The sequence below is a fragment of the Pelmatolapia mariae genome, linkage group LG3_W, assembly GCF_036321145.2.
Source record: "Pelmatolapia mariae isolate MD_Pm_ZW linkage group LG3_W, Pm_UMD_F_2, whole genome shotgun sequence".
NCBI classification, from domain to species: domain Eukaryota; kingdom Metazoa; phylum Chordata; class Actinopteri; order Cichliformes; family Cichlidae; genus Pelmatolapia; species Pelmatolapia mariae.
In genome coordinates, this window is record NC_086229.1 from 34,801,567 (window position 1) to 34,828,307 (window position 26,741).

At 38.6% G+C, this 26,741-nt stretch overlaps 2 protein-coding genes across 2 annotated transcripts in view; one reads left to right on the plus strand and one right to left on the minus strand.

Moving 5' to 3' along the window:
- Positions 1 to 26,741, minus strand: part of LOC134622284 (NACHT, LRR and PYD domains-containing protein 12-like) — a 1,346,881-nt gene that overhangs the window by 550,443 nt on the left and 769,697 nt on the right. The window lies entirely within an intron of this gene.
- Positions 1 to 26,741, plus strand: part of LOC134624399 (uncharacterized) — a 342,378-nt gene that overhangs the window by 211,478 nt on the left and 104,159 nt on the right. Inside the window, exons 19-20 of the mRNA XM_065470000.1 lie at positions 3,480 to 3,653; positions 4,101 to 4,274. Coding sequence (XP_065326072.1) covers positions 3,480 to 3,653; positions 4,101 to 4,274 — 348 coding nt within the window. The remainder of the gene's footprint in view (positions 1 to 3,479; positions 3,654 to 4,100; positions 4,275 to 26,741) is intronic.

The window sequence follows — 26,741 nt, forward strand, 5'->3', positions numbered from 1 at the left end:
CCAACCCTTCTGAATCAGATCTACACAGAGCTCTACATCACAGAGGGAGGGACTGCAGAGGTCAATGATGAACATGAGGTCAGACAGATTGAAACAGCATCCAGGAAACCAGACAGACCAGAAACAACCATCAGACAAGAAGACATCTTTAAAGCCTCACCTGGAAGAGATGAACCAATCAGAACAGTGCTGACAAAGGGAGTGGCTGGCATTGGGAAAACAGTCTTAACACAGAAATACACCCTGGACTGGGCTGAAGACAAAGCCAACCAGGACATCCAGTTCATATTTCCATTCACTTTCAGAGAGCTGAATGTGCTGAGAGAGGAAAAGTTCAGCTTGGTGGAACTTGTTCATCACTTCTTTACTGAAACCAAAGAAGCAGGAATCTGCAGCTTTGAAGACTTCCAGGTTGTGTTCATCTTTGATGGTCTGGATGAGTGTCGACTTCTTCTGGACTTCCACAAAACTACAATCCTAACTGACCCTAGAAAGTCCAACTCAGTGGATGTGCTGCTGATAAACCTCATCAGGGGGAAACTGCTTCCCTCTGCTCGCCTCTGGATAACCACACGACCTGCAGCAGCCAATCAGATCCCTCCTAGGTATGTTGACATGGTGACAGAGGTCAGAGGGTTCACTGGCCCACAGAAGGAGGAGTACTTCAGGAAGAGATTCAGAGATGAGGAGCAGGCCAGCAGGATCATCTCCCACATCAAGACATCACGAAGCCTCCACATCATGTGCCACATCCCAGTCTTCTGCTGGATCACTGCTACAGTTCTGGAGGATGTGCTGGAAACCAGACAGGGAGGACAGCTGCCCAAGACCCTGACTGAGATGTACATCCACTTCCTGGTGGTTCAGGCCAAAGTGAAGAAGGTCAAGTATGATGGAGGAGCTGAGACAAATCCACACTGGAGTCCAGAGACCAGGAAGATGATGGAGTCTCTGGGAAAACTGGCTTTTGATCATCTGCAGAAAGGAAACCTGATCTTCTATGAATCAGACCTGACAGAGTGTGGCATCGATATCAGAGCAGCCTCAGTGTACTCAGGAGTGTTCACACAGATCTTTAAAGAGGAGAGAGGACTGTACCAGGAGAATTTGTTCTGCTTCATCCATCTGAGTGTTCAGGAGTTTCTGGCTGCTCTTCATGTCCATCTGACCTTCATCAACTCTGGACTCAATCTGCTGGAAGAAAAACAAACAAGGTCCATATGGTCTATATTGTTTCGAAAACAAGAACCAGAAAAAGAAGTAAAATCTGTAGAGAAACACTTCTACCAGAGTGCTGTGAACAAGGCCTTACAGAGTCCAAATGGACACCTGGACTTGTTCCTCCGCTTCCTTCTGGGTCTTTCACTGCAGACCAATCTGACTCTCCTAGGAGGCCTGCTGACACAGACAGGAAGTAGCTCACCAACCAATCAGGAAACAGTCCACTACATCAAGAAGAAGCTCAATAAGAATCTGTCTGCAGAGAAAAGCATCAATCTGCTGCACTGTCTGAATGAACTGAATGATCGTTATCTAGTGAATGAGATCAAATGGTCCTTGAGATCAGGGCTTGTCTCCACAGATAAATTGTCTCCTGCTCAGTGGTCAGCTATGGTCTTCATCTTGCTGTCATCAGAACAATATCTGGATGTGTTTGACCTCCAGAAATACTCTGCTTCAGAGGAGGCTCTTCTGAGGCTGCTGCCTGTGGTCAAAGCCTCCGACAAAGCTCTGTGAGTAAATATTTGATCAGACTTTTATTTATAACATAAACAGTGTAATGTGCGATGGCCCCCTAAAAACTTAAACATATTTATTAAATGATTATCACCACTAAATAAAGTCGATTTTATTTCATGTTTGATAGCAGCAGTAAATGTCAGAGTGTCCTAAACATTTCTGGGTGTCAGCTTTTATAAAGTCATATCCAGAATTATCCTGTAAGTAAACTTTATTTATACAGCAGCTTTCACAGGTGAAAAACCACAGAGTGCTTTACAGTAGAAACAGGCAATATAAAGGACAATAAACAGCAAACACTGAACATCTTACAGCCTAAAACTAGTTAAAGCCCACTCTGTATACTAGAGTCTGAATAAATTAGTTAGTCTTTGACTGGAAGATATCAGACTGTGAGAAGAACTGTAGGGTTCTAGAAGGTCAGAAAATATAAACTATAGAAATATAGACTGGGGCTTTGACCACACAGGGCTCTAAAAGTAAGGACTGAGATTTTAAATGAATTCTAAAATGAACTGGTTACCAGTGTAAGGATATTAAAACAGGAGTAATATCCAGTCTGTTTCATGTGCTGGTTAAAAGCCTAGCAGCATCATTCTGTAGTGACTGAAGATGTTCAAAGACTGTGATGGAGCCATAGGTGATAATCATCAATTCCCTCATTCCTCCTCTGGTCTTATTGCTCTGCATCAGCGCACTGCTCAGCTGAAGATTAGTTCACTTCTATATGTTACAATCAGCCTCACCAGTACAGTTCCCAGGATCTGCAGCTGCTGTCAGATTCAGTCATATTCCTAGTGTTTCTTCTGGTTTCCTATTGCCAGATCTATTTGCTTGATTTTTTTTTCAATCTCTCCGATGTCTTGCACTTTGATATCCGACTGTACACAGTCTGTGAACCTTGACAGTTTGTGACAGAATACAATGATCAGTGAGGACCCAGAGGACACTGACATTTACACTGTGTAGAATAAGACTTGAGACTATCTCACTGCTTTGTGGACGACTGATGGAAGGACTAATCACTATATCTGCTTTAGTAGAAATAATTTCCATGAAAACTTCACTGGTTCAGTCTCCCAGAATATCTGAATGCTTACAGACTTGTTTATCACCTGTTCACAGAATGAGAAGTCATCACTTGTTTTTGTTTAGCGTTGCATTTAATGAGCAAGTTCCAGGTCTTTATATTTAGGCAGGGAAATTGTTTTTTAAACTAAAACGCTTTTTACTAAATCACTGACACTGACATTTGTCTTTCTTGTAAAGGTTCAACATAAGAAGTGATTTAAATTAATGACAAACATTGTTATCAAATGACAATTTTTCAAAATATGTTTTTATTTTGTTTTTGTTTCTTTAGGCTGAGTGTCCCTGACCTCTCAGACAGAGGCTGTGAAGCTCTGTCCTCAGTACTCAGCTCCCAGTCCTCTAGTCTGAGAGAGCTGGACCTGAGTATCAACACCCTTCAGGATTCAGCAGTGAAGCTTCTGTCTGCTACAGTGCAGAGTCCACAGTGCACCCTGGAAACGCTCAGGTCAGATCAAGTAATATTCTGAAATCTTAATGAGTTAACACAAAAAGTCAAACCAATTCTAAGCAAATCAAGTGTAGCTTTTGTTCTTATTTTTTACTAAATGTATGAGCGAGAAGGATCTATTTATATTGAAGTTATGGTAATCTGCCACATTTCTAATCTTTTTACTATATGGACTTTTAAAATTTTTCTTTTCCCCCAGACTGAGTCTCTGTAACTTGTCGGAAAGAAGCTATGAAGCTCTGTCCTCAGTTCTCAGCTCCCAGTCCTCTAGTCTGAGAGAGCTGCACCTGAGTAACAACAACCTGCAGCACTCAGAAGTGAAGTTTCTCTCAGCAGGACTGAGAAGTCCACACTGTAAACTGAATACTCTGAGGTGAGATCAAGTTATGTTGTGCTTTTCATCAATTGACAGAATTAACCAATAAGAATCCACTACTTGGAAAAAAAGTCAGTTAAACTTCTGCAATAATTTTATGATAATTTAATGAGCAGAGAGAGTTATTGATTAATATTGATCACTGTCAGCTACTTTGGTGTTAATGCACTGCCCTCACTGCCTGGCACATGGAGCCCAATTGGCATTTGTAATACAGTACCAGAATTGATTAAACATTGTGCGAGTATCATTTTGCTGTTGTTTTTTTTCTTTGAGCAGTTTATTTTAGCCAATAAACCTCAGTGTCATCCAGTTGTTGTCTCTTAGTAAGGAATGAAGGATTAAAAAAAACAGGATTACATATTGCTAAATCTAGTAACTCTTTAGTCCACCCTTATTTCACTTTAACAACAGTGTTTGTTTAATATTTCATTCATTTTTCAGACTGAGTCACTGTCAGTTCTCAGAGAGAGGCTTTGAGGCTCTGTTCTCAGCACTCAGCTCCCAGTCCTCTAGTCTGAGACAGCTGGACCTGAGTAACTCTGACCTGCAAGATTCAGGAGTAAAAATTTTGTCTGCTGTGGTGAAGAGTCCACACTGTAAAATGGAAACACTCAGGTCAGGATTTAAAAATTTCCACTAAAGATCATTTAAAATCTGATTTATATTACTGCATAAACAGTAACTTGATGAGAATGTCTTATTGTAGGAATCAGTGCCTGAGTTCTTAGTGATATTGTTCACTTTCTGTCTTTCATTTGCAATGAAATGTCCCATCTGGTCCCCTGAGTACAAAATCTTTAATTTAGCAGTGCTTCAACCACCAAACCTTCCAGTTCAATTCCTGTATTCTGAAGGTTTTTATAGAGCTGTTTGTTCAGATATCAGAATTTACTTTTCAGAACATTTTAGTAATAAAAATGTGATCAAATGGATTATTTCTGACTGAAAAGATGAGATCAAATTTCTGTTCTGGAAAATATGTTTGCTCATAGTGACATGACTCATTGCCTCACTTAAACATAAAATTTAAACAAAATTAGAAACAATAGTTGGAACAATAGATTAATACAAAACCGAATTTGACTATAGCTTAAAGTGGGGAAAAACAGGAAAAAACAAATAAAGGAATCAAAATAGACATACCAAAAACAATATATCTATATATATCTATATATCTATATCTATATATATCTATATATATATATATGACAGCAATAACAGGAAGAAGGAACACGAGAAGCTGGAGAAATACCAAGGGCTCAGAGAAGAGCTCGAGAGGATGTGGAGGGTGAAGGTAACGGTGGTCCCCGTGGCAATCGGAGCACTAGGTGCGGTGACTCCCAAGCTAGGCGAGTGGCTCCAGCAGATCCCGGGAACAACATCGGACATCTCTGTCCAGAAGAGCGCAGTCCTGGGAACAGCTAAGATACTGCGTGGGACCCTCAAGCTCCCAGGCCTCTGGTAGAGGACCCAAGCTTGAAGGATAAACCGCCCGCAGGGGCGTGCTGGGTGATTTTATATATATGACAAAGAAACAGAGCTATGCTTAGCCAAGTTTTCATTTATCTCTAAGCAATCAAGTATTCATCATAGCAATATTGTTGTGACATGGTTAGCACTGATAATATGTATATTTTGTGAATAGTAAGAAATTAGATTATCTAACTTATTTAACATTTGAAAAGGTGTTGTAGGAAATGCAGGTGCAACGAATGCTTAAATAACAGTCAGTGCGATATCCTGGGAATTCATTGATTAGGGTCAACATATTGTGTTCAAAAAGCTAAGACTGGATGTGTTCATATAAGATGATTACATAATATGTAAGATGACCATTATATAAAAGTAAACCTACAAAGATTTGATGGTTTTCTATTTATAGGTCAAAATGAATGTGTGGACATGTGTAATTAAAACAAATGACCCTAGAATCAGTTACACCATATTAACTTGGCAGAGGGCAGTAAAACAAGGACTGACTGGACTGACAGCGCTCATTTTAATCACTCTGTCTCAGTTCTGTTAAATCTGAGTATCATAAAGTAATGTGGTAACATCTGGACTGATGACACTGTGTTTACAGACAGCATTTTAATCATTATCTTACAGGCTGTAGATTGCAGCCATTGGAGCTCAAACAGTGTATAAATGTAAGAGGGCTTGGTGCTGATGCTAACACTGCTAGCTGCTTCAGGCTTTATTTGCACATTATAATCACATTTAGCTTATTATAAACAGTATATAAAACAGCTAGTACTGCTGGGACTTTATATTTTCACAAGCAACATGATCCAATCAGTGAAGAGTCTAGCCATGAGAGTTGTATGTTGCTGTGAGAAGAGTGGTGTCAGCTGGTGCTGCAGAAAAGGTAGAAATGTTTCTTTTTGGTTCTAATCTGCTGCTGAGTCTCTTTTACAAAGATGGAACTGCAGCTAATCCTGCTCATGTAGCCAGTTAGTAAAAACCCAAGTCACTGTCAGACACAGCAGACATTTAGTGATAATCTCACTGTATGTGGTCTTTTATCACCTCCTAGTGGTGAACTTGTGGAGTGGTGTTAGTCTGGGTGATGAGTGTAACTGTTGAGTGAGCTGGACTGAGAGTGCATGCTGGTAGCACCTTAGCCACAGCTTGGGAATGGAGAAGCTGAAAAAGAAGGTTTTCTAGTTTGTAAGGAGGAAAAAACTGAGAGGACTGAGTTAAAGAGAGGCTGTAGAGTAACACAGAGCAGCCATGAAAGCTGCTCACACAGTTTAGACAGTTTGGCATCAAATGTTCTAGTTAGTTAGCTCTAGACTTGTAGTCAAGACCGCCTAATCCGAGACCAAGACAAGACCAAGACCAGAGGGTATCGAGACCAAGACAAGACCAAGACCAGAGGGTATCGAGACCAAGACAAGACCAAGACCAGAGGGTATCGAGACCAAGACAAGACCAAGACCAAGACCAAGTTGAGACGAGACCAAGACCGAGACCGAGTCGAGACCAAGACCAAGACCGAGACAAAAAAAGTCTTTAAACTGCAGCCAGATGCTGCTTCGTTTACGGGTGTCAGGCATATTTATGTGTTTTTGCTTTCGCACAGCCCTCCTCACCTCTGTCTAGAGCAGGGCGATATGGCCAAAAATATTTATCACGATATATATTTGAAAATTTGCGATAACGATATAACTGACGATATAATTGATGCGAGACAAAATACAACTCCACAATATTACTAGCGCAAAAAGACAACCTTCCATTTATTTTCACTTAAACAAGAAGCTGGTTTTTATGTGCATTAAAGCTATATAAAAATTTAACAGTGCAAATGCAAATTCCTTGCTGAAAGTTTAACCAAAAGGCATTTCCAGTAGAAATGGGCTGACATATACTTAGCATAACCATGTATAATATCCACTGAAGTTAAAAAGAGGTGCTTTGCAACATTAAACTGCAGTGTGCAGTACGTATTTTCTGGACCATAAGGTGCACGGGATTATAAGGCACATTAAGCGAAACAAAGCAGTCCGATAAATCAAACTTTATTCAACTCATTCTTCTTGCTTCCTCCATTTCTGTACCATTGATTCATTAATGCTGTATTCTATCACAGCTGCTCTATTCCCATGTTGTTGCAGTATATTAATGACTAACCTCATATTGTGGATAGATTATCTCAGTTGTTCTCCTGACTGAAGTTTGGTCCGTTTACAGCATCCTGTCATGCGATTGCATTTGTCTCTAACCATCAGGAACCTTAACGTTAACTTTTATAAGTGGAAAAGTGTTAGCGTTCATCCTCCAGCTTCACTGTTTATGTTATGCTAACATAGCTGTGTCGCTAGCGATTACGTAGCACATCATTATATACCAGGTAGCCCAACTTCAGTAACCCTACAACCGTCACTGCTGTTTAGTTTCCTGTCTTTATTTATGTTGGAAGTGATAGCAGAGCTGTACGTTTGAATTTTTTCAGAAATCTCTCAGTCAGAACATGCTATATCATGTTTATGTAACTAGCGAAACTAGCGAGCTAACTTCCGCTAGCTTCCTGCTAACTTCTAACTCCGTTAAGTGTAATAAATTCTGTTTTCATGGATACCTGGAAGTTAAACTTCATAGTTACACCTGGTAAAGTAGCAATGCTGATCGTTTTATTAAAGATGAAAGAATTTAGACAGTTTTTAACTCTCAGTGATGCTGCAGTGTTCGTTTGACCTGAAGAATATGGAGTTTAGGACCCAAATTACTCCCAGATTTAAGAGCATCTTAGTCCGACAAACATGGCAATAATGACGGCCCACGTGCATGTTCTGCAAAAAAAATGTGCTTTATCGTGTATCTGACGGACAAACACCAAACCAGTTCCACATCACTGAAGTTGCACCATTTTTAAAAACCAATTCTGGTTCATCTGTTTCACTCAACAATTGGCCATGTCCGTATGAAAACAAAGGCACTGTGCATGCGCGTTTTACTCATATTCTATCGCGATATTTCATTTTCTTATCGTTGCCTAACATTATACCGGTATTACCGTGAACAGTATAATATGGCCCAGCCCTACCTCTGTCTACTGTCTCACTCACTTACTGAGAGGACAGACGCATGCTCCAGTTGACTGTCGCGTCTCTCACCCTCTCTGTTTTTCACAAAATGATATTATCCTATATCCTCGCATGTGATTGGCTGTGTGCTTATAGAAACTGAAACCAGATGAACCAGAATAGACGGACATTAAAATGAAGTGTCGGCTACACAAAGGCAAAGCTGTTCAGTTGTTGGTGTGAGTTATTTAAATGGAGGATGGAGTCAGTCACTATATCCTGTTCTCCTCATAGAACCTGGATACACAGACTCACCTGTGACACAGTGACACACAGTGTGGGCTACACACACATTAGAAAGTGGATCAGTCACACTTGTACAATCATTTGTTGTGCTGGGCAACCATGAACACTTTGAATCACCATTAATGGCTTTGTTACAGCAACATGCAATCATGATTTCAAAAGTAGTGTATTGTGTACTTATTTTAATAGTACTGCAGTATGAGAAGTGCAACATTCAGTGTGCAGAAACAAATCAGGTGCTTTTTAACAGCAGTGTTCCCTTTAACACAGTAGCAGTTCAAATATTTCTGTCAGTCTGAGCTGAAACATGAATCTAATCAAATCAAATATCAAATCAAAGTTCTTTGCCTCTGCCAGGACGTCAACATTTGATCTAGTTTGTTCCAAACAAAGTTCCCTCAGAGTCCAGAGCCACCAACATAACATTATAACAGGCACCTTTGATCAACAGCAAGTGAACATTTATAAATGTGTGTTTTCAGAACAGGAAGCAGCAGAACTATTTTTCTGTCATCAGGGAGCAGCACAAACGCTCATCAGCTCATTTACTGTGCAGGACTTTGAGTGTGTGAAGTGTGTGTTTGTGCTGGATTTCCTTTGGAGAATCTCAGTCAGAAACAAGACAAAGAAAAACTCTTTCAGTCGTCCAGGTTGAGTTAACAACATGATTTATCTTCCTCTGACTTGACATTTTCTTCCTCCTCTGCACCGAGCCAGCTGCTAAGACACACAAGCTCATTGACATTTTCTGATGATAAAGAAACTCTCTTCTTCTGTACAATATGAGCAGCAACAGAGAAAAACCTTTCACAGGTACAGATGTTGCAGCTGTGGCCAAGTACATGTGCTGCATGTTTGGAGCAGCACTCTAATGGACAGGCAGAGGCTGTTTGTCTCTCACACACAGACAGGACAGTGAGAAATACATCATGTTAAATATACCTGCAGGGTTCCAGCTGTTTCCAACCTCTGCACTCGGTCCGTGTCAGCTGTGGTTGCCTTGGCGTTGTGTGTAGGGGACGTCCCTGAGCGGCTGCTCGTTTCTGCTGATCCTTTTGAATCATGTCCAGAGTGAAGTCCATCTGGTTGGACTGTCTTGTATCAGTGACTCTTTCTTTTGTTCATGTTCAGTTTTTTGCTATTCTAATTCTGTGGCCCACAGCCTTTGTCCATTTGGCCAGGACATTGTCAAACTCACTGTTCTGCAGAGATACTGTGACAGAATTCTGGAGAACATGCACGATGCAGGGACGTGTTCAAAGGCAGACGTCTGGCAGCAGCATCATATTTCTTGCACTGTCTGTACTGAGTGTGCTGACTTTATTTCAAATGTCCCACTGCTGTGCAACATGAATCACACGTTTCAGTCAAATGTCTTTTTTTTTATTACAGTCAGAGCATGTGAATGCAGCTCAGACTCTTCATTAATATCATGTACTGTAACTCCCAGGTAATCATGGTTACCCAGCCATGCCCAGAGAGACCAACAGCTGGTGCACGTTGTAATGCCGTGGCTTTCATAGCGCTCTCCTTTTTCTTGGGGGAGGGGACTTGCCCGGTACAAATTACCTTGAAATCATCCAGATGTCCAGATAACCAGAAACAATTTAATGAATGGGATAAAATTTTGTCAAGATACATATGGCAAGGAAAAAGGCCCCGAATTAGATTTAAAACCTTACAACTTAACAAAGGTAAAGGGGGGTGGGGCCTACCTTCTCTTAGGGAATATTATTGGGCAGCACAATTACGGCCTATGATATGCTGGTGTAATCCTTCATATGTTGCTCAATGGAAAGACATTGAGGAGGGTCTGACCTCTATCCCCATACAAGCTATTATAGCAGACAGCAGCCTGCAAGATTTAATAAAAACTATTGAAAATCCATGGATCAAGTTGACTTTTAAAATTTGGGAAACAGTAATAAAAGAATATAAACTAGAAGAGGATATAGCAACTCTTAAGTGGTGTGCATATGACACACATTTTGCTCCAAATAAATTGGACACCAGATTCAAAGATTGGACAAATAAAGGATTAACAGCATTATGTACGGTAATGGAGGAAGGGAGACTAATTAGTTTTGATAAAATGAAAGAGAAATATTCATTAGAAACACAGGATTTGTATAGATATCTACAGATGAGGCATTTTGTCAACAAAAAGATAAAAGTTAAGGCTGAATTAAGTAAACAGCTAGAGATATTTAAAAGGGCATACAGTTCAAATAAAAATAGAGGTATTATAGGTGACCTATATAAAGGATTAACAAATATGAAATTACACTCAACCTTATATATCAAAACAAAAGGGGAAATGGAGGGAGGAATAGAGATAAAGGAGGAAGAATGGACAACAATATGGGTATATCAATGGAAATGTAGCAGCTCACAGAGCTGGAGGGAATTTGGGTGGAAATGTCTGGCAAGATATTTTATTACGCCTCACCAAAAGTCTCACTATGAAGGTAACCCTTCCGCCTGCTGGAGAAATTGTGGAAATACAGATGCAAATCATTATCATATTTTCTGGGACTGTCATGTCATTAAAACTTATTGGAAGGGAATACATGCAGCTATACAAGAGACATTTGGAAGATATTTACCTTTGGAAAGTAAAACTCTATTTTTTGGACTTATGCCAGAAGGATGGACAAAGAATGATAAATATCTGTTTAATATTTTACTGGCAGCAGGCAAAAAAGCTATCACAAAAAAATGTCTTTCTTCTGAGAGCCCAACGATGAACATGTGGATGAACATCACAATGGATATTTACAGAATGGAGAAAATGACAGCAGACTTGAACTACAAGAGGGACCTGTTTGTATCACGATGGAAGAAATGGATGGACTATATTAAAAAACGCAGGCCAGTACTTGCTTTGGATTTTGACTTTGTCAACTACTAGAAGACTAGAGGAAATATTAATTATATTAATGGAAACAAAAAAACACTCCCTACAAGCCCTTTTTTTAAAAAATTCCTTTTATATTTTTTATTTATTTTCTCTGTTTTGTTTCCTTTTCTCATTTTTTTTCTTATTTTTTTTTCATTTTTTCTTTCGCATGAATATTTTAGTTGTTTAAATACGGAAAAAAAGGAAAAAAGAAACACATGTAATGACAAATTGCCGAACTTGATGGTATTGTACAGTGATTCCAAAATGTTAATTAAAAAAAAAAAAACAAAAAAAACCAAACAAATAAATTTACAAAGTAACAGGAAAAAAAAAATCATCCAGATGTCATCCCTACTACCCCTGATAAGAAGTAACCATGAGGAGCCTTAAAGGTCAAATCCTGTAAGTTCCACCTGTTAAAGCTCATTTGTTCCCAGAACTCAAAAAAATTGGATCAAGTTTACGTAAGATGGCCAAGTTAGGACAACTTACTCATTTTGAGTACACTGTACAGCCTCGTTAGTTCCCAGAACTCAAAAAAATTATGGAAACTCGTTGCCTCAAAAAAACTAAGTAAAGCTTACTTAAGATGACTGTTAGGACAACTTATACATTGCAAGTCTGCAGTATTAAGAATAACTTGATATTTCTGACTGTACAATACTAATTGTTTATCTACTGACAAACATTTCAAGTTCAACTAAATGAAAAAACAATTTGTGGTAACCTGAATATGATTAAAAGTAATTAACAACAATTTTTGTAATGATGTTAAAATGAGCACAACTTTTATTTTCAAACACAACAAAGTACAACAGCCAACATACTGGACACTGTTCTGCTGAACAACAAACAATTATATTGCCATCACTGTTATAATCTTACAATGAAACAAAGTCTCAGATGTAATTATTCTGAAAATAAGTTTAGGCCTACCACAAGTTTGTTTTGTACTTACATTACTTATATAATCAACATAAAATATTTATTGTTCTGTCACAAGTGCAGTCTCTGATTTAAACAACACATTCGTTTTCCATTCCAACACAGGAGCTGGAATGTTGTAATATTTTAAGGATGCTTGTTTCCAGTCCAGGCATTACTGCCTGAATGACTATCATGGATCGAGGTGATCCAAATGTAGGTGCAGAAGAAAGTCTTTAACTTCCCTTCAGTACAGTGGCAGTGGATGTGGGTTGGAGATGCAATGAGCTTGAACCTGCAGGTGCCCATCTTCACTAACCACACCATCTGTGACGGAGGACTCATCTCTCCTGGTGTCCTGCAAGCAAACAATCATATTTTTTGGAACATGAACTTAATTGCTTTCTTAAAACATTTTTTTCTGCATTTGGTATAAAACAGACTCCAATTTAGACAATCTCAGGCTCCCTCCCCACCAGAGAGGTGACATTCAATGTCCCACTTGTCAGTCTGGATAGCCGTGACCACAACTCAATATAAAATAATGTCATGAAAGCATCATTTTAAAAAGGGCTATGCAAACATGGCCAATAATATATCTAAATTTTGCTGTTAGAAAACTTGCAGACTTCACTATATACAGTGTAGACCCTCTAAACTAAGTTTGGGGGATGTGATCTTTCAAGAAATGCAGACCAAACTGTTGTTGTTTGTTTACTTACACAGCATGTCTTGTAGAATTAACTGGAGTCACAGCAACAGCATAGTGCAGTCACATCTCAAGTCTAATAACAGAAGACAGGAAAAGATCAGTAAAGAAACAACTTCCCCAAACCAAAGCACAAATAAAACAATAAGTAAAACAGGCTGATCTAAAGTATGATTAAAGTTCAGCCTGATTAATATAAATGTCACTGACAGTTGCTAATATATTGGAAAACCAAAACACTTACCACTGATGTGTTTCTGTCCAACAACAGGAGTGCTGGTCCTGAGCCTCAAAGACAGTAAGAAGCAAGCAGAGGGAGAAAAAAACAGAACATTGATTTGATCCTTAATGGCTGTGCAATCATTGTAACATAGAGTTTGCTTATGTTGTTAAATAAAGGCTAGATTTGACATTAATAGATGCCACAGATGTTCAAAAGCTGCCACAAAGCATGAAAAAAAAATGGACGTCTCTGAAAACGTCGGAGCATTTTTGCAAATATGTGATGTCTCGATAAATCGAGCAGATATTTGAAATTTACACAGCTACATTCTCGCCTGAAAATATCTTAAAAGTTTATTTTGTGACCCAGAAAAAGTAATACGTTTTTTAGCGGAGCTCCTCCGCCATTGCAGCGCTTACAAGTACGCACAGGCTCCGACAGCCATGGCGACAAATACGATCCTCCTTTTCCCCAGACTACCCTTTCTGGGTCACAAAATAACCTTTTAAGATATTTTCAGGCGAGAATGTAGCTGTGTAATGCTCAAATATCTACTTAATTTATCAAAATATCACATATTTGCAAAAGTGCTTCCACGTTTTCGGAGAGCTCTGTTATCCACCCCCCACACCCACCCCACCCCTAACGGCTGCACCTCCCAAAGAATTTTGTCTGGGCTCTTATCTCACTTATTTATTTCAAACAATCAACAGAAAATTTCACCACATAGTTTTATGTAAGGTTTTTAAGGCTGTGGTTTTAATTTTTAAGTAACATGAGCCCAGCAGCAGCAGCAACGCTAGGCTAACACTAACTAGCTAGCAAGATTTTAAACCTGGTGATAAACTAAGAGAAGCCTCAAAATCAGTTTGAATAAGAGTAAACATTTACTCACCAAGTCAGTGTATCAGGTAAAGATCCACAGCAATGACAACAATAATATCTTGAGCTGACGCTTCTCCAGGTTTGCTCAACATATTCCATAAAAAATGTACCGTGAACATGCGGACTGATCCGCCAGGAAGGAGGACGGTAGTCACGTGGCATTTTCAAAACACATCTTTCATCCTTCCGCACTGAGAAGCAAAACCTCCAGCTTACTTAGTTTTTCTAAATTAAGACAACTCAAATAAATGGAGTTTATCAGCGTTTTTGCATAAAAAGTACTGCTAACGTATTTAAATTGAGTTCTAATAACAAATTGATAAAAATTGAGTTCAGCCTATTTAATATTTTTAATTAAACAAATATTACATTTTACAGTGTAGCTCCACTATTGATGGGGTCACTTGTTATTTCGGGGATAAGTTTAGTAGCATCATTATTATTATTATTATTATTATTATTATTATTATTATTATCATTATTATCATTATTATCATTATTATTATCATTATTATTATCATTATTAAGCACGGGGTAACAAGCAAAAACTGTTTGCATAAAGAATAATACTCAGACTTTTAGGTTTTATCGTTTCACAAAAGGTTTAAAAGTGAATGTCCACAATTTAATTGCACTTTAACCTTTTAAGGTCCAAAGGGGTTTTCTGAGCTTCCTGCTCTGAAATGAAATGCCCAAAATAAACATAGTGTTTCTCTGAAATTAGAAACTCTTTGTATACAATCTTGGTATCAAAATAAAGCTAACTCTTGTGAGACTTGATCAGAGTTTTAGATATTGTAACAGATTTTTTCCATGGCTAATTTATTTATTTACTTATTTTCAGCATATAACCCTTTAAAAATTATCCTTCAGTTCACATTTTATTTCAGAAATTCAGTAACCAACATATAAACATCATCTGTGTAAAGATTTAGGTTTCTAAAGCGAAACATTACAGTACTGTTAATACATAAATGTGTAGATGTTGTACAGAAAGGCCAATTTGGCACTCATTGGAAACCATATACAGCTGAATTGTTTAGGTATTAAAGAGCAGAAATGATTTTATTCCATTCAAATTCAGTTTTAAAAGGTTTTAATCAAATTCATATTCAGATTTAACATGATTGACTCTTTTTAATCATTTGATCCATTGACTGTAGAAAACATGTACGACACGACAGCGCCTCCTCTTATTGTGCAAAAATGAAGCCAAAATATCCCGCTTGTGGAGGCTGCCATGTTGCATTTTTGGAGCCAGAGTCTGCGCAGTAGTGACTTGAGGTGGACCGACTGTGTAACGCTCCCGCCCACACACCCGCTGGACGTGACCGCAAACACGCCCCCCTACACTTTTTACGTAGCCCGGCTGCTCCAGTTTTTAGCTGGTTTACCGCGACTGACGACTCGTCTAATTAAGGTAAGTACAACCATGTCACTGTTATAAAAAAAGACACATAGCTTATCATCTTATAGTTTGTAATATTTAAAGAAATTAGGTCACTGCTGAACTGTATATAACCATCATCCTTAACATTACATTAATTATCATTTCATCAAAGTGTTTATTGAAGCTGCTGGCATTATGTTATAAGTTATATTATAGGGGTTATCATAATCAAATATTAACATGTTTATTACAGGTGCAGTTATAACTACTTTAAAATGATTGAGTTAATATATATATATCATAACTCAGAGCCTGAGTATATGGTTACAGTAAAACAGTAGCTGAGCAAAGGCCTGAATGTATTCAGCTTCTTGTGGTATTTGAGTTTGCTTAGTTACAGGTGACGAAAGGATATCCAGTCCATGGGGACCTCAAAGGCCTGAGATCTTCACCATATTTGGATGGATGGGGAACTTCTGTGTCTGCAGTTATCTCTTAAAATACATGGATGTTTTGTACATGCAAATTATGTGCTTGTAAACGCAAGAGGGGGTGTTACAATACCCTGATGTTATAAAAGCAATCTAGAGTGTATTTTGGGTAGAGATGTACAACTGATGTTTTGCAGTTTACACCTCTCCACGCTGCGTGCATTCATTAAAATCAATTGTTTGACCGACCTCTTCTGGACCATCATTGTTTTACTCTCGTCCTCAATTTCGGACCCGTAACATTTGGTGCATTGGCCGAGGGTTGAGAGAGGGAGAAAGTTGGAGATTGAGACCGAGAGGGTCCGAGGTGCTCAAACAGGCAGACACGAGTCAGTGGTCGAAGTGAGGGGACATAAGCCGGCTTATCTAAAGGTAAGGCACTACCTGTTGAATTATTTCCAAACTGTGCCAGATTGACTATTACAAAATTGAAAGTCTACTCACTGAAAATTACTGGTAAAGGTCTGTTTTGATTTTGGTGAAAATCTCATGAGAATTGAAGTTGAACTAATGATAATGTAAGGTTAAGTGACAGTACTGATTAAAGGAAATGCAGTTGGACTGCTAAGGAAAGAGAATTTAAAGTAGTTGGACTACTGAATAGGAATAGGTAAAAGTAACGGAAATAGGAAAAGGACAAGTTAAAGTAGTTGGACTACTGAATTTAGGATATAGGTCATTTGAAATCTGTATATGGTCATACAGTTATAATTGAATATAAAGCTGGGCTTGGACATCAATGCAGTAGGTTTTGTGGTTTCACAGGATGTCTTTAAAAAACATAATTAAATTTCTGTAGGACGGAACTGTGGGAAGTTCTAGGAAGCGCATTTCTCGGAGGTGACGCTCCAAATTTCCTGGGGATGCTTGGGATTTTCCTTTGGAAGGGATAGTCCGATTAGCGATCGTGGAGAACTTGGGAACCTCCAAAATAGCTAGTGGTTGGACCACTTTACCGTTTGGAACGGTACTTGCGCTTTTTTGGGTAGCAAAGGTTGGACCTTGGGCGTTGGACGCTTTTAAATTGACTTAGGAACTTTAGCAATTAGACCAGATACAGGTTGAACCTGATACTGGGTTATTGACAATAAAAAACTTGGAGTTTGTCCCTTGGAGGGTTAACTTAAAATTTTGTCTAAATTCTGTAGGTTATGCACTTTAAGGCCTTGTAAATATTATTTCTTTTATCAGACGTCTCTGTGTTATAATTTCTACTTATAATTTCTATGTTTGTATATACACTCTGTCTGCCACGGGCACTGCAGCAGGCTGGTTATTTTGAGAGTGTGTCTGTGTCTATGTAAATGAGATGCCTGTGACTTATTTAGAGTGACATTTCCTGTTTACTAATGAGTGGCTAATGACTGACTGCAGAGCCTGGGTTAAGGACGACTTGAATTGGTGTTTTAAGGGAAGAATTGCTTTTATTTCTACTTTGTTGGCATTACGGTTGTTAAATACGAGGACTACTTTATGATACATGTAGAATTGGAGTATGGGTTTTGCTTTACACGTCCTTGAACGACGTAATACTTGTTGAAAGTAATAGGATTTGTGTTTTATTGACTCTTTGTAATCACACCGTGTTTTTTGACTAACATTTTATAACAGTTTGTGTAAATACACATGTTGGATTAAGGGTATTGTGTAGTTGAATATACATGGACAGGAGATGTTTATGATGTAACCTGTCGATGTCACGCTGTGGTTTCAGATATTCATTACGGCGTTTTAGTAACTTCAGTAATAAGGCGATCAGAAGAAGCATTATTAGATTTTGCATGTAGTAGTATTGTTATATTTCGGGCCCTGGAATTATACTGTAGGCAGGATAGAAATCTAAATCCCACTGACGCTGATTGAAAACACATAAGTATATGCACTTAGTACACCCACTCAAGAAATGATTGTGTGACTGATGCTACAAAACTGACCTAAAGAATGGTGATGTGTGTGGAGAAGTGTTAGTTGTCCTGATGTGTGAAAGAGCGCTATTAAAATGTGTGTGAGTGAAATGAAGGCATATTGCTTTTAAATAAAGATTTAGTAGAATTACTGATTATTTGTAGACTGTGAAATCAAAAAAGAAGTCTCTGCAGAAGCTGTAGAATCAGGAAACCGTGTGTGTGTCTGGGACAGGAAATGCATGCCCATAAAAGGGAAGCTCACGGTGACAAGTGTGCACCCAGAGTCGAGAGAGAGAGTTAACTGTGGGCAGATGAAGCAAAAGGGAGGTTTTAAGATAAACAATGAATATGATACTAATTATATGCTTTAGTGTGTTAATACAGGTGAACGTCTCTAAACCTGGAACCCTTGAGCACAGCAGCAAAAGCATAGATTAACACAATTGGGAAAAACAGGCCACTCTTTGGCTTAAAATTATAGCTTCACCTGGCACTTTGTCCTTGACTCTGAGAAGAAGCTCAAAGGCCAGCTAATCTCCTGATGAAGACCGACAGAACATCGTGGATCAACAGCAGACAAAAGGAACCGAACTATTAACACCGACGACGCCAGCAGCAGCATGTATGCAACATGTACTGTGAATTACAGGCTGGGCAGTTGAACAGTGGGATAAAGAACTGTGGAAAAGCATTGGGCACTGAGTTTCATGTTTGCCATGCTTGAAAGAGAAGACTGAAAGATGGCTGGGGAAGAACAAGAGAGTAAATGAAAATAAGATTGACTGACGACTCCAGAAGCAGAATGGAGGAAACCCCATGATGAAATATGCAGGGGGAACTGGAGGCTGGTCAAGAACAGTGTCAAATGACTGGGGGGCACTGAGGCGAAGGAACTGAATGTGGTATTTTGCCAGACTGGAACTTAACGTAAAAGAAGACGACGGAAAGATCAAGACAGAGAAGAAACAGACTGTGTTTGCTTTGAAGGCCGAACAGGACAGTGGGAAGAGAGGGACCAAGGTCAGGTGAACCAGGACAAGTTTGACTGCGAGCATATAGGATATGATTGGGTTGAAGTTGAACGCTGGACTCTCGAGGTTTTAGGGATGTCCACCACATCACAACAAAAGAGGTAAACAATACAAAAGGTAAAGATAATCAAAATAATTGACAATCATATTAATGAATAGAAAACACACATATACAAACTGTTACATCTGAGATTATTTTCGAAACGAATCAGAAGTGAGATAGTTTGAATGTAGAGCTCAGTGAAAAGATGCATAAATTAAATATGAATACATGAAAATGCAATGAATACATAAGGATGCAATGAAGAAGCAGCTTACACTCATGCAATGAAGAAACTGCTTACACTTAATTAAGATGATCACCTGGCATGCAATGAAGAAAACAGCTTACACTGCATTTACATGACAACATAACGCAAGGAAGAACACGCTTACATACATGACATAATTGGTATTTTTGACTAGAAAAAGAGAAATGGGTGGTTTAGTGGGTCGTTTAGGCACCCGTGATAATAATGCAAATGTCTTAGTTTGTTATTTTTAGGAGCAAAGCAGACCCGGACCAACTCTCAAGATCCAGCAGTTGGAAGAAAATTGTAGGTTAACGCCAATGGATATGTTAAGGCAAGTCTCTGGTTGAATTGTTAACAGAATCATGTGTCCATGAACCTGGAAAACAGGCCCTACCTCCTGGCTGAAGATTAGGAGTGCTTATTTAAGGTGGGAAATTAAAATAGAGGGTTAGTAATTCGGGGAAAGAAAAAACTGACTGCTTAACTGGAGAATTGGGAAGGAGTTTGAAAGACTGCGGAGCCATAGATGCATAAATAACACACACAAACAGAAAATGCATTAACTCTAAAAAAACAAGCTCATGAAGTTTAATGCATAGAGACATTGAATAAACCTGGCTAAGAACATAAGCATATGCAATGAAGATCTGCTTGCTGCTTGTATGAGTGAGAGAATGGTGTGAATGGTTAATAAAATTGATGGAAAGATTTAAAAAGATGGAAAAAACACAAGAAAAGTATTAACGCAGTTTTAAAAGAGTGCCTTAGGAGTGCTCTCGTACTGATTGATAAAAGTAGGCGATTAGTATAGAAAGAAAATGAAAATAATTGAACAATGTGATAAGGTTTAAACATGTATTTATCTTGTGACTGAGTATGAAAATTAGTTGGAGAGCTAATGTGAGTGATGACAGAGGAGCTTGCTGTGTGTGTGTGATTGAGGCCTTGAGGAAAGGAAGCAAAGTAGACAGTTGAGAGGTGAAAATTTGATTAAGAGGTTTATAAATTAGTGTTGACATATTGTGAGAACGTGCTTATATGTTTGGTTGAATGTGAGTTTGGTAAAGTGCTTAAAGGGGGATATTGTGTACGAAACGGTGTAGCTTTTTACGTTTTGGGTGTGTTCTATGGCTGAAATTTAAGATTGTTGAAGATTTTTGAAGTTGTTGTTTTATTTTTAAAGAGGGAGTTTTAATAAACATGGACATGTTTAAGGGGTTTTGTAACAGTGCACTTATAAAGAAAAAACCTGTCAGGTGATTTTGTTTTGTACTTTGATGAGCTAATACTCAGCTCTCTTTTTTCTCATTTTTGTTCTAAGCAGGCCTGCAAAAGACAACAATGAATAACGGCGCCAACAATAGTCTCAGGAAAACAAAAAGTAAGGTGACCTTTTCCGAATTACAATGGGTCAGATTGTGGGTCCCTGTCTAAGAGGATTGCAGCGAGCCAATCCAGTCCAAAAGTATAAAGAACTATTTTAATAGAGACAACAAAAAAGAAAATAAATGAGTATATAAATAAACTGAGTTTGCTGAAGGTGGTAAATCTGATTATTTGTGCGGAAGTCAACCAATACCCGATGTTAATGCGTGTGAGTGAATGTGTGGGTGAATGGACGGACCAGGCAGACCATAGGTTGGACCGACTGGACACTGACAAAAGACTGGACTAAGGTTGGACACATGACTGATAATTGTTATGTTTTAAGTTTTGTTTTATAACACAGGTTGGATCATAAGTGGAGAAAGTGAGTATAAAAGGTGATGTTCTAGTTAACATACAGGCTTTTGTTTATAGGACATTTCAAGGATGCAGGCTGTGGATGGAGCCAAGAAGGGATTTTGACATGATGATTAATTTGATTTCATTCCTTAAACACAGGTTTGAAGGCCCGGAGCATCTATACCTAATATGATATGATTAACTCTTCTTTTAATTCCCTAACCTGAGTGAAGGATTTTGAGTTTGTAACACATGAGATGTGTCACAAAAAGGGGGGTCTTAATATATGTGATTAGCTACATGAAATGTGCTCTTTTAGGGTTACTAAGCAAATGTCTACGTGACCTTTACCTAACAACCTTTGTGATGATAAACTTGTTTACCGACTTGCTTTCTTCTAGAACATACAGACTTAGGAAAGGGGAACCTCAGCTCTGAGTTTTGAGAATAACTCTGTTAAGTTGACAGGAAACACGTTGGAACAGCCATATAGGGCAAATGTATTAGAGCTTGTAATTAAATGTGGGACTTGAAAAGAGGAAGAAAATTTGGTACAGGACGTACTTGAGATGATCAGATGAGAGAAGGAGAAGGTCAGGAATACTTTAAAGTAAGATTGAGAAATTAAATGGGGTAAAAGGGGGTGTAGCTTCAGGGCAGTTCACAGCCCGGCGTAAACGCAAGGTGCTGTCACACAGCTTAAGTTATTTGGTTGATTTATTTTATGACAAAATAATAAGGAAATATTAAAAATATACAACACGTTGAGAAGATCTCTTTTGTTATATTTTAGTGTTTAACATGAAAGATGCCTCTCTGGAGCTTCTCTCCTGATGCTACCCCACCAAAAGACGCTTATCCATAGAGACTATGTCAGCTCCCAAACAGACAACAACAAACCAAGACTAGCAATAAACAATCTAAACATAAATAATAACAAATAAAGAACAATACAGAATAAAATTTGAACGGAGGAATAGAATAGTGAAATGTGGATTATTAAATATTAAGTATTTCTCTTCAAAAGTCTCTGTTAGCTGACGCCAAGCGGTCGCAGCAGATGGCTGCCCGTACCTGAGCATGGTTCTGCTGGAGGTTTCTTCCTGTTAAAAGGGAGTTTTTTCCTTCACACTGTTGCCAAAGTGCTGGCTCAATAGGGGGTCACAAGATTGGTGGATTTTTCCCTGTATATATGAAGCACCTTGAGGCAATTTTTGTTGTGATTTGGCGCTATATAAATAAAATTAAATGGGAATGTATTGAAGTAAACTTAAATGTCATAAACTAGGAATTAGTTCATTTCTCAGGGGAGAAATGAAAAAACGGGGACTGGTGTTAAGAATAAAAGCTATATTTTTAATATGAACCTGCCCATTATCTTGTTTTATGTACTTTAATAATGAAGGCTGGCTTGTAGAGCAAGGCCACCTTTTACTCACAAACAAGTGCTCAGCCAGACTGAAAAAAACAGGAAGCTTTAGTGCACAAGGCATATTAGTAGATATAGACACAAAAAGAGGAACTCCCCATATAAACAACATTCAAAATGTGTGAAGTATAAAGTACCGAAATAACACTATATAAGTCACAGCTGATGATTCTAATGTTAGAGAGCTCTTGCAACTGGCGTCTGAGCTGTGCAGAGGTCGCTCTTAAGACAGGTACTTATGTAGGTTAACATAAGGTTGAGTCCAACAGAAGCAAGGCACCCTAAATGTGCACAGCATGCAGCAGGGGTTGCCAAAATAATATAGGAAACAGCACATGTAGGGAGAGGACACTCACTAAAAGCTTTGACTACACATAGTGTGGTGGCTTATGTGAACTTGCAGGTTTTAACTATGACATCATTAGCACAACAGAGACTGAGTAAAGTTTTAGATGCTCGAAATCTGACACTTACACATGAAGGAATCAATATGGCAGATGTAATGGGATTAGGAGGACCTAATTATTGTACTAAGAAAGCAGAACTTGAAGGGAAAGTCAGGGAAGATTTAAAAACAGGACCTGTTGGGATTGGGGATTTAGAGATTTTTATTGCTATCATATAATCTGCCTTATGATGACTGCATTAATAACATGTTGTATAGTATTATTTTAATAGTATTGAATATGTTTGTGATAACAGTGATGTCTCTATTTACAGGTTGAGTTGATTTCATACACAAAGCATAACTGTGCTTATTTAGAGTTGATGTTCCGTCCAAAAGGGTTTAAGCTTCACTGGTGAGAGTGTCCAGGTGATACATGTTGAGGGAAGATGAGAACATAGCAGGTTAATTGCATGCACGCTTACAAACACACATGATTTAAATATAGGCCAGGCCGAAGGCCTGGACTTTATGTAGCTTTTAAATTTACAGCTCCTAACTTGCAGGAATGGCGTGGAGTGTAATGAATGAATGGAAAACATGCTTACAGACACAAACATGACATGGATTTATTTTGTAGGGTAAAGGTGGACCACATGTTGCTTTGTTTCTGCTTAGCAACTACTGAGCCGGGTGAAACAAAATGTTGTAGATAATGGAAACTTGTCTAAACTGGTATGAACAGTAACTTTTGCATGTTATGTATATGCTTGAAGCAAAAAGAGGAGTAAATGATGATAGAAAATTTTGAAGTGTGTTTTCTAGCGGACATTTAGGCTGACATAGGGATGGTGTATATTTTACCCGGGGTGTTTTTTAATAGAACTAAAAGCGTTGCTCACACACATAAAGAGTATTGAGATTAAGTAAAGTTAATATAATGGATAGAGCCCAGAACATGATATTGTGAACCAACTTTGAATAATGACAGGAACCTTAGATGAACACAGTAGGTTAGTAAGGTGTAGCAGAGAGAGGCTGTTTGTTTTTTATCCCTTACAGGAGAAGATTCCCACTAGAGAGGGACCCAGAAAAGGAGCAGGGACCACTTAAACATGAAGTGTTTTCAAGTGGGAGCTGGTGTTTTATTACTGGACCACCTAGAGGACATGAGGTGGTTTTCTGATTTGCTGAGTCAGAGGACGGCTAGAGAGGGTCAGAGCGAAGGAAGTGGACCTGGGAATGGTGGTTTCGGGGCCCATGATGCCATTAATGGATGTAGAGGTGACAGAGTGGGTCGAGGAGTGACCCAAGGAAATGGTGTGGTGATGTCTCTGGAGAGACATCAAGAGAGGGAATTGTAATATTTAAAGAAATTAGGTCACTGCTGAACTGTATATAACCATCATCCTTAACATTACATTAATTATCATTTCATCAAAGTGTTTATTGAAGCTGCTGGCATTATGTTATAAGTTATATTATAGGGGTTATCATAATCAAATATTAACATGTTTATTACAGGTGCAGTTATAACTACTTTAAAATGATTGAGTTAATATATATATATCATAACTCAGAGCCTGAGTATATGGTTACAGTAAAACAGTAGCTGAGCAAAGGCCTGAATGTATTCAGCTTCTTGTGGTATTTGAGTTTGCTTAGTTACAGGTGACGAAAGGATATCCAGTCCATGGGGACCTCAAAGGCCTGAGATCTTCACCATATTTGGATGGATGGGGAACTTCTGTGTCTGCAGTTATCTCTTAAAATACATGGATGTTTTGTACATGCAAATTATGTGCTTGTAAACGCAAGAAGGGGTGTTACAATACCCTGATGTTATAAAAGCAATCTAGAGTGTATTTTGGGTAGAGATGTACAACTGATGTTTTGCAGTTTACACCTCTCCACGCTGCGTGCATTCATTAAAATCAATTGTTTGACCGACCTCTTCTGGACCATCATTGTTTTACTCTCGTCCTCAATTTCGGACCCGTAACAAGTTCTTAAATCACTCTATTGTTAATTTGTTTGCTAGATTAGCCGCTAGCATACGCACTGTGTTGGAGCCTTGTTGCTAGCTAGTTAGCGATGCTACACACCTGCTACTCTAGTAGTCTGTGTTATTGAAGGATTCAGCACTGCTTAGGTTTTGTTATACATTTTTAGGCGATGACATCACCTGCACAATCCACAGAGGCCCAGAGTCACTATTAATATCAAAAATATAATGCTGTCCTTTGAGATTTAAACATTTAAGACTGTGAGTGTAATGGATCTAAAACTGTTTAAATCTTCATAGCCCTCTACAGCCAGGTAAACTTGAAAAATAGCAGCAGAAGGTTTTAGTAGTGTAGTCTAATTTGTTCTTTTCATTTAATAATAGAGTTCATATTATATCAACAGCTACATTCACCCTGGAGAGAAACTAGTGAGGGAGACCATCAGGACCAAGCTGGGTTTCCTGGGTCTAGAGGTTTGGAGAAACGTCTTCTTTTTCTTTCATCACAGCTGTCCTGTGCCAGAAGTTCTGTTGACCCACTGAAAGAGGCATCATTTAAGAAACACCAAGAACACTAAAGCTCATCGCATTGATCGACCAGGACTCATGAACTTCACCAGTAGCTCCCTCATAGGGATATCTTCAGCACTCCTCTGTAGGCCCACCCCAGAAGATGGATACACCCAGCATTTCATGAACACTGTGATGAGACCTTTGGTTTGTGTAATGTTATAAATACTCGGATACTCCCCAGAGGCTCCGAACTTTTACATAAAGATATTATATTCAGTCCTGTAGAAAGTTATATATTTAAAAATATATGATCCTCTCTGGTTACTCTGGGATGAATAACTCTGAATTACTTTATGGTAAATAACACACTATCTGCAAAAACCTGTTTGTAGTTCAACATACAAGTGACGACCTTTGACCTTCATCGGGTTTTATTTAATTGTGTCAGAGAAAATCTCATATGCTTTTCATGCAGCTGAGTACATCAAGTGTTTAAAACAGAAGCTGTGCAGGTCTGAGATCAGCAGCTTGCTGAAACACCAAACTGAGGTCCTGTTAATGCTGATATATTGTGACACAGTTACACGGGTGATTAATCCTTTTGACCTTTTGTCTTTAACTTTATCAATAAAGCTGCAGCTTTCACTACAGCACGTGTGGTACTTTAACCTTTGCACTGTTTTCATCAGTTCATTTTGCAGTTAACATGTGAACATGTTGGATGATCTGTCTGCTCTCACTGCTGAGGTCTAAATCTGAGGGCAGCTCCTGTAATCACATAGAGAACAGAACCATCACAAACTCAAATATAAATTTTATCCCTCAAAATTGAAATAAAGCTGATCCTTCACTGTCCTCGCACACCCAGGATATGAAGTTCTTCTCTTACATTTTTTCAGTATTACTGTATAGTACTTTAATCCATAGTTACTGATTAACGAGGAGTTACTGAAGTACAAGCTTTTAAAAAAATGGTGTTACTGTCATTACAGATGTGGCAAGAGACTGAAAACATGCTGTTGTTTGCACATATTTAATAATCAGCTCTACACAGGAGCTGAAGCAGAGTGCAGCCTGTTGCTTTTACAGTTTAAAAGTACAGTAACAGTAATTAGTGACTGAGCAGCCCGGGGAGTTTCTCTTGATTTCTTTAGTCATGGTAAATTCATTCACCTGCACAGGTTAGCTAAACGAACTTTACAAAACAAGTTTCCCTGATTGCCGAGTGCTCATCTTAGCTAGCTAGCTAGCTAAGGACGATAGTTACGGATTAGCTTACAAAGACGTTTAATTTACCGAAAGCTGGGCCTATAATGGTGGTTGTTGACGGATGTGGCTCTGATTCACTAGTTAGCTGTGGTAGCTGGTGATAATCACAATGCTTTTGGGTACTGGCAAAAATAACGGAGGAAATCGGGACGGTAAGCCAGTTTCT